Source organism: Chamaea fasciata, unplaced genomic scaffold (assembly GCF_029207755.1).
Source record: "Chamaea fasciata isolate MVZ Bird 193981 ecotype frontalis unplaced genomic scaffold, bChaFas1.0.hap1 SCAF_2, whole genome shotgun sequence".
NCBI classification, from domain to species: domain Eukaryota; kingdom Metazoa; phylum Chordata; class Aves; order Passeriformes; family Sylviidae; genus Chamaea; species Chamaea fasciata.
Genome location: NW_027094087.1, coordinates 19,919,960 through 19,929,132, shown reverse-complemented (window position 1 = coordinate 19,929,132; position 9,173 = coordinate 19,919,960). Strand labels below are relative to the sequence as shown.

At 45.5% G+C, this 9,173-nt stretch overlaps 1 protein-coding gene across 1 annotated transcript; it reads left to right on the top strand.

The window, feature by feature from the left end:
- Positions 1-362: 362 nt before the first annotated feature.
- NFKBIZ (NFKB inhibitor zeta) lies at positions 363-8,824 on the top strand. The gene is made up of 12 exons (XM_066175158.1): positions 363-638; positions 1,032-1,171; positions 2,193-2,229; positions 2,326-2,429; positions 2,561-3,312; positions 3,742-3,847; positions 4,179-4,325; positions 4,826-4,889; positions 5,494-5,663; positions 6,291-6,401; positions 6,489-6,656; positions 7,295-8,824. Exons 1-12 carry the CDS (start codon positions 404-406, stop codon positions 7,346-7,348), a joined length of 2,088 nt encoding a protein of 695 aa, XP_066031255.1. The 5' UTR covers positions 363-403; the 3' UTR covers positions 7,349-8,824.
- The last annotated feature ends 349 nt before the right edge of the window (positions 8,825-9,173 follow it).

Below are 9,173 nucleotides of genomic sequence, written 5' to 3'. Positions count from 1 at the left end.
CTCTCAGGCTCACGCCTGATTCCTGGGCTGTCCTGGGCAGGACCAGGAGTTGGACCCGATGGTCCTGATGGGGCCTTTCCAATTCAGGACATTCTGTTATTCCGCGAAGCCCACGGGGGCAAGCTTGAACGACAAGGCGTGAGGCGGCATCCCCGACCACGATTCCCGCCCGGAATCTCCCGGGCAGAGGCAGCGGGCCCTCCCGGGCAGGCTCCTCCCGCCGCCCTTACTGGAAGCGCGGCCCCGCCCGGCGCGGCCCCGCCCGCGGGGGGCGGACCCGGTATAAGCGCGGCCGCGGCCCCGCGCCCCCCAGAGCCGCCGCGCCGCCCGCCCAGCCCTGGCCGTGCCCGCGCCCGCTCCGCCGCCCGCCGCCCCCCGCCGCCGCCCGCTCCGCCGCAACGCCATGATCGTGGAGAGCAGCCGGGACGCGGCGCCCGATGGCGGCGACGGCGGCGCCCTCAGCAGCCCCATCAACCTCGCCTACTTCTACGGGGCCTCGCCCCACTCCAGCGAGGGGAGCTGCTCGCCGGCGCACTCCTCCGCCCCGGGCTCGCCGGGATCCGACTCGGACCTCTCGGTGAGCAGCCGCGGCGGCGGCCGGCGGGACCCCCGGGGCGGCCCCCGCCCCGCGCTGCAAGGTACGGCGGGTCCCCGGCCCCGGCGGGTGGCGGGGGGAGCGCGGAGCCGCGGGTCCCGCTCCGTCCCCTCGGGGGCGAGGCCGGCCGCTGATCCCCCTGCGCGGAAAGCGGCCGAGGCGGTGGAAAGAGGACGCGTTCGGCCGGCGCGTCGTGCCCGGTGCCGGGGTGTTGCCATCCTTGGAGCGGGAGCCGCAGGGCGGTCCCCGGGACAGCGGAGGAGCCGCACGCCCGTGGGATGGCGAGGGGGTACACGGGGCAGCTCCTTGGCTCCTCTCTGCTGAACTAGGATTTAGGTGCCTTTCCACAAGAGTTACGGGGTTTTTTTTCTTTATTTATTATTTGTTAAACGAGATGGGTGACTTAAGTTCGGGTTTTGTTCTCATGTCTCCACAGTTGAACAACACATGGGGGGGGGAAAGCAGCACAGAGGACCTTTCCAGGGGGTCCGTGTGAAGAACTCCGTGAAGGAGCTCCTGCTGCACTTCAGGAGCAGCAAGCAGATGTCCTCTGGTCCTGCCACCGAGGAAAGCAAGGTAACCGGCAGCTTTCTGCACTGACAGGTTTGATTTTAATGGTTACTGAAGCTGGCAAGAAAGCACTTTGTGGTAACACTCGAAATGAGCTTCTGCTTTATCTGCTGTGGATGGAATCAGTGTGTTTGAACGCATAATGGAAGAATACAGCTGGGAAGAAATCAGAAGGAAAGTTTACCATGAGAGAAGGAGGCACTTAAAAATGTTTTTACTAAGCTTTATTTTCCAAAGGGAGTCTGGATAAAGACGCATTTGTGTTGCGAAACCACAGAAATTCCGTGTTGACTGGAATGAGATAATTCATTGGAAGGGTTAGGGATTCTTCTCAGATTTGTTTATCTTGCTATCCGGCCTCTCTGTGCAAAGCACACAGTGTAAAGGTAGGCCATTTCAGTCTGAAAAGACAAAAATAACAGGAAATTCTGAGAAGATTAAAGGGTATTTTTGATTTCATTTGATTATTTTTTCTGAGTGTGTGTTTGAAAGCTTCCTAGATAAGTGTCAGAGGAAAATTTTTGCATAGAAAAGTTCATGGCACTAAAGAAGTGTAAAATTGGCTGGATTATTTATGTTTAAAAAAAATCCTTAGGTCTCTGGAAGGAACAGTGTCTTTCTCTAGATTTTCTTGAGTTTTGTGGTATTATAACAAATGGCTGGAAAAGCCTAAAGAAAAACAGTGGGTTTTATTTAAGTTTCATTAAAGTATTTCCATTTTCTAACCTTAATTAAAAGCAATTAAGTTAGGGTTAGGCAACCACGTACTAGAATTATTCTAAGGTATATTCTGTAGAATATAGATGGAAGTCATGGCTGCTTTCTTGTTTGGTTGGTTTTTTTTTTGGTTTTTTTTTGTTTTTTTTTTTGGTTTTGTTTTGTTTTTTGGTTTGTTTTGGGTTTTTTTGGGTTTTTTTGTTTTTTTTCAGGGTGGATTGGGGTTTGTTTTTTTTTTGTGTTTGTTTTTGTTTGTTTTCCCCCAGAAATAACATTATAATAACAGAAAAATTTTGGTTTTTCTTAACAGGCACAAGGAGGATTGGTGAGCTACGAGCCATACACAGGTACACCATTTTTTAGTATGTACCCTGCAGTAACATTTTAAATCAATTTTAAGAGTAACCTCCAGATGGATTCCAAATTTCTTTTCTTTTCATCAGAACTGAAGAGCATACTGGGCCACAGTGGCAAGAGAAAGGCTCATGAACTCCTTTCTGATGGACCTTCTTTCAAACGCCAAGCAAATGTTCACCCACATCTCCTGGTAAGTTTGTAGCAATTTTTTCCGTGCCTTTATTTTTCAGTTTGCTTTGTGTGATCAGAAACTACCAGATACAGTTATACCTCAAATTTTCTGGGGCTTGTTTTGATTTGCATTTTTTTCCCCCCTGTCAGACCCCACCCCAGACACCAACTTCTATGGATAGCATGGAGGAGACACATAAAACTGACCCAAAGCACGACAGTGGCTCTGATCTGCTTCAGAACATTATCAACATCAAGAACGAGTCGAGCCCCATTTCCCTGAACACGGTGCAGGTGAGCTGGCTGCCCTCAGTCTCCAGCCATGGCTCACCTGCTGAGCAGTACCAGGACAGCCCGGGAACACAGGCTTTCTCCCCGTCCCAGAAGTACCAAGCATTCCAAGACCACACCAACCAGCATATGCTTGATCCGCCACAGCATTACCAGTTCCCTGCGTCCCAGAACCAAGATCTGTCACAGAGTTACCCTTCAGATACCTCCCTGGACTACAGGCCCTTTGTTGCCAGTGAGCAGTCTCCTGCCTACCAGCAGAACACCTTTGGGAGCCATGAGCTGCAGTACTGCCCGTCACAGAGCTTCTCCTCCCTCTTGAATGACTCGGAAGGCTCGGACAGCATGTCCAGCCCCCTCCAGCCGCTGAGCAGTGCCCACCAGCAGGCTGAGGTTGCCCCTCACACCCCAAACTTCAGCAACCTCTGTGGCAGCCTGGAGCGCAGCATCTCTTTGGCTACTCTGAACGTCTCTCTGCCTGACCAAAACATTGCCAGAAGCACAACACAGCTGGGCAAGTCGTTTTTTCAATGGCAGGTGGAACAGGAGGAGAACAAGCTGGCTAACATCTCTCAAGACCAGTTCCTGGCAAAAGACGCCGATGGAGACACGTGAGTGCCGTTTATCTCGGTGTTTCTTCTGTGGGAGGTTGAGGAATGTTTCTGTTTGGGTTTTGGCAGACTGTGGGTTATAGTGAGGCAGTTCAATAGCAGTGTTTGTGTCACAAGTGCAGTGGTTTGGCTGATCAAGTGAAAGGTGTGGTGTTGCTGATGGCTGCGATGCAGCGCTCCAGCACACTTTAAGTAGATGTATTTTCTAATTTGGGGTTCTTATTGTTAGACTTAAATAAATGGGGAGGAAAACATTCTGATTTAGGTGCTTTTATTTGCCCTGGTAAGAAAATACCCATGTTCCTATCTTAGTTACACAGAGGAGGTCTGAAGCTGGCAGCATAACATCCCTTCTATACCTTTGGTTCTCTGTTGTCTTGAGCCCTGTTCGTGTCTGGTGGTGTAACTCTGTTGCCCTCTTTCCTGCAGCTTCCTCCACATCGCTGTGGCCCAGGGCCGTCGAGCGCTCTCCTATGTTCTTGCAAGGAAGATGGCTGCCCTGCACATGCTGGATATCAAAGAGCACAATGGCCAGGTGAGGTTCTGAAAAAAGTCTTTGCACCTGCTTTGTGCAGCTGAGTGCTTCTGCATGTCTGAACCTTGGGAAAGATGTGGTGAAATGCTTATTTAATATTAACCCCAAGATTTAGCCTGCATACTAATATTAACCTTGAGCTATTAATACTTCTTGGGATCACCTTGAGCTGGTAAAACTATGTGCTCTGCTTCATTTGTCCTGGCTTCCTAGTATTCATAATCACTGCTTAAATAATACCGGGTAGCTAGGGTTTTTATTTGTTTTAGTTGCTCTTTCCTGTTGGAGATCAGATGACTAATAGCTTGAATTTTCTTCTTGATGTTTGCAGAGTGCTTTCCAGGTTGCTGTGGCTGCCAATCAGCATCTCATTGTGCAGGACTTGGTTAGCTTGGGGGCTCAAGTGAACACCACAGACTGCTGGGGTAGGACGCCGCTGCATGTCTGCGCTGAGAAGGGGCATGCCCAGGTCCTCCAGGTAAGAGGCGGGCAGGCACAGCTCTGCCCTGGCCCTTGACTCTTACCCTTGGCCTTAGCTGTGTGGGCAAACTCTGGGAACACCACTCCTTTCTTTGTCTTTCTCTTTGGGTAGCCTTGTGAGACTGTCTACACATAGAGCTTGAAGTGGGACTGAATTTCTTGTTAAGGTTCTCATCAACATTTTTGAGTAATTTTGGGGGAATCCTCTAGTTTACCAAACCAAAACAGTAAGTCTCCTCTTAATCATGGGATCATCAAATGGTTTGGGTTGGAAAGGACTTCAAAGATTTTCTAGTTCCAGCCCCCCTGCTGTGCTCAGGGACATCTTTCACTAGACCAGGTTGCTCAGAGGCCCATTCAGCCTGGCCTTCAACACTTCCAAGGATGCTGTTATTTATTGCAACTTTATTACAGTTATTGCAGTAAGACAATAAACAAATTTGAAGCAGTATGTGGTTTGGATAAGACCTAAATGCGTTCCTGTTCCCACTTTTGTAGGCAATCCAAAAGGGAGCCATGGGAAGCAATCAGTATGTGGACCTTGAGGCAACAAACTATGATGGTGAGTAGTTAAGAGTTTATAATTTACAGAGTTACTGGAAAGTACAAGTTTTATAGCTACTGATGGGAATGCTATAAAATGCAATTTTTTTTTCGGATGGAAATTTACAGATACAATTGACATATCTGTCAGATGAAAACATGGTTAGTCTGTGTCTATCAGGATCTCTTTCCTCTTACATGTGGTTACTGTGTTTGGCGTGGAGAGTGTAGGTCGTAATTGGCCGTTGTTTAAAACATTGGAATGCCATCATTGTGCCAGTGGATGCAGAAGCCAGAATCTGGCAGTAGAAAGCTGTTCTATTTGGACCCCTTTTCCATAAAACAACACTTTCTAATGTGTAATTTGTACAGAAATATGTTAGATATTGATTCTTTTATCATCTGCTGGCTGAGAGCTCACAGTAGGCTGCTATTTCACTCTTATGTTGATAGTCCAGATCTCAAGCTGCTTGGGACCAGTCACTGTCACCTACAAATATGGAACCATCCCTGGGCTTAATGGGGGTAGAAGCTCCTTTATCCAACCTCTGAAATCAGCAGCCAGTCAATACTTCTGTCTTGCATTTGTTCATTCATGATAATTTTTTTTTTTTGATGTTCAGGTTTGACAGCATTGCACTGTGCAGTTCTGGCCCATAATGCTGTGCTGCATGAACTGCAGAACTGTCAGCCACCTCACTCCCCTGAGGTCCAGGAGCTTCTGCTGAGAAACAAGAGCCTAGTAGAAACCATCAAGATCCTGATACAGATGGGAGCCTCTGTTGAAGCTAAAGTAAGTAAAACGCCTTAGGTCTGAAGTGCCAGATCAAGAGAGAATGTGGAAGCAGAATATGTCCCTTTCTCCCACGCTACATTGATTACAAAGGAAGCAGACTAATTTGAAAGCTTAATTTACCCAGATGGGATGAGAATGCTGCATTTATTCAGAGCAAGGTATTATCAATGCAAACGAACCCAGGAAAAGAGGGAGGTCTAATCTCTAGACTAAGAATGATGCTACGCTGTCTGCAGTGAGTAGTGTTGTAAAAGTAAGAATATGTTTGGAGCACTCTGAGGTACCCATAGTAGTAGGGTGCTGATGACACCTTGTTCTCGAACTGCAAATTTTAATTAAAAACTGCTTACCCGTGCAGTTCAGGTCTGTGCTGTGCCAGACCATTACTTAACCAAAATATCAAATATTACATTATGTAAGCTTACCTGCAGATGAGATCAGGTTCCATTGTTCATTAGATGTTGATATTAAATATATATTCAGATTCACTTTTGATGAATTGTAGTGCAAGTATGTTTGCTCAACACTTGCAGTTACTTTGGTTTCTATTTTTATTTGTCTGCATGTTCCCCCTGGATAGGTGAAGCACCTGCAGGGAAGACTAAACAGTTTCTTTTTTGATAGGATCGCAAAAGTGGTCGCTCCGCTTTACATTTGGCAGCAGAAGAGGCAAACCTGGAGCTCATTCGTCTCTTTTTGGAGCTGCCCAACTGTCTCTCTTTTGTTAATGCAAAGGTATGGTGATTTCTTTCATGATGCAGACAGAGAAAGAGAGGCTCATGCCCCCGCTTTTCCTTCATGGAGTGTGTTTGTGGTCCCCAGGCTTACAACGGGAACACGGCGCTGCACGTGGCGGCCAGCCTGCAGTACCGCGTGAGCCAGCTGGACGCTGTGCGCCTGCTCATGCGCAAGGGAGCCGATCCCAGTGCCAGGAACCTGGAGAATGAGCAGCCTGTTCATCTGGTTCCTGACGGCCTTGTAGGGGAACAGGTAAAAAATCTGTAACAGCCCTCTCCTTCCAGCTGTCCCTGTCCACTCAACAGCTGTACTCCACTCCAGAGGTTTCTTTGGGGTTTTGGGTTGCAGCTTTCAAGGAAAAGATTTAGCAAGTACCATTTTGTTCTTTAGATCTTTCGCTTCAATGTCAAGATCCGGCAAAATGTACAGACCTGAAATTTTAGGTTTCACATGCAGCTTTTGTTTTTTCCATCTCAGAAGCTTTTACCTGTCAAGATAGGCTTTGTCTCTGTAACCCTGCAACTTACTGGAGGCAATACTCCTCCTCTTGCTCACCTCCATATGGCCTGAGTTCATGCTTTTATTGCTCGTCAGAATTACTAATGACAGTTCTTAGGCCTGAGTAACAGATGAAAAAAATCCCTTTTTCCTGCTTGATGAAAAAACTGGCTCTTGACCGAAGACTGGTAATTTAAGCACAGCTGAGTTGCTGACTGTTGCCATTCATTGGTTCAAGTGCTGTAAAGTGAGATCATTTCTGGTGTAACTGAACTCAGGACCTAGGCTTGGATAAAGGAATTGGAAAACTGGATCTAGGGTGGGTTTCTTTCAGATTGTGACTCACTTCAGGTCTAAGAATACTGATGTTTTTGTCTTTCTCTCTTCTCCAGATAAGACGTATCCTCAAAGGGAAGGCGATTCAGCAGAGAGTGTCGCCGTTTTAGGCTCCATGTTTCTTGGAGTTCAGCAACTTACACTCACTGTCAGTCAGGCAGTCCTAATGAATCTGTAAATAGACCATTTGCCTGGTGTGGGCAAATGTTAGTTGTTTCTATGAAACAAAAGTATTTCGTTCACTATTATATAGTGGGTTACGTGAGAGTAAAAAAAACCCCAAACCCAACAATCAGATTCCTCCAGCCAAAAGGGAATGCTTCATTCCCAAGTATGTGGAACATTTTCCTGGCTACCTGTATTTCCTGTATTTCATAGCTATGGTGAGACTGATTTTATTTAAACAGCCATAGAGATAACTTCTAGACAAGGGCAATTCTATGGGATTTTTTTTTTAAATTTTAGAAAGGGCACATACAGGTCAAAATTGCAAAGATTGTTGTTGTGTTTTTAGTAACACTTAAATGCAAGAGAAATTAAATATTTTTGAAGTTGTAAATTTATTTATGTAACTTTGTGGCTTTGTTCCAGTATCTTGTGCAGGATTGTATATAGTCACTGACATTATTGTACAGCTGTATAGTTCTAAGAATCTATTGATCACTTGGGGAAGGATCTGAAGAAACAAGTTCCTTGATCTTGAACTTGCAAATTCCATGTAGAGTTTTAATACTATACTGGTGCAAATCAGGTAAATTCTGTTGTTCTGAAAGGCTGAGGATGGAAAGTAGAGTTAAGCTAGATTGTCCCTAGCACTGATTTGTGCATACTTTTGGAGTTGTTAATAAAACATGAAAAGCTGTGCTTCTTCAGGGGACTGTGTCAGTTTTTTTCATACCCAGTAGGGGTTTTTTCTAGTGATAGAACAATAGATTGAGAGAGGAGGATCATGATTTTATAGTATGTATGTAACTTTTACTCTAAGGAATATGATCCTGATTCAGTGCAAGTTTGGCATGCACTTCATTGATGCATGCTGAAATTTCTCAATGTTACTTATAATACTTCAACATGTGTAAGCCTTACTAGTGTTGGTGGGGCTTAAGCACATGCATAAGTAGCGTGCTGAATTTGGCTCTAGTTAATTCTAGAGACTTAATGTTTTCCACCTCCTAAGCAGAGTTAGTCCATTTATGGTTTTACCTTATAGGTATAGTGGCTAGCAAAGTAATATTCAAAGTTAACAGTTTTTCTATTTTTTAATAATTATTAATGGAAAATGTATACTAATGATGCTGTATACTTGTGTTCTGCAGGATAAAACTTCCTCCTATCACTTTCTGAATGATCTATACTGGGCTGTAATCCAGTAATATGTTCTCTGTATGGTCTCTGCTCTTAACCTGTTTTTTCATCACATGCAGTTCTCTGTTGTAACCGTTTAATTAGTCTGATTATGCTGTTTTGGCAAAGTATGTCTTGTAGACAAGCTAAATGAAAAAATCTGGTATGCGCAGGCTTTGTTACAATGTATTTCTTGAAGGGTTCTGTGTAACTTGTGTTTGAATAAACATGCTGATTCAGTTTTGGTGGTTACTGTGTGTGATACAAATAATGACAAGTCAAGCTTGAGGTAAAACTGATTTAGCATGGTAATAGTGTGAAGCTGAAAAGCCATTTGCTAAGATGAAATGAAGTCTTGGCATCCTATTGTTTATGCTTTCTCTTGTTTGATGCATGGTGTTCTGGGTCATGCACTGTGCAGTTGTGTTGTCTGTGAATTTAGTAGGTGTGCCCCAAATTGAGTTGTTAGTCACCAACTGAACACTTGTCCCTGCATATTTGAAGGAATGATAGCAGTTCTGACAATGCTATGTTCTCCCCATGACTTTCCTGCCTTGGTGCTCAGTTCCTGCAGCTCAGTCACAAGTGTCA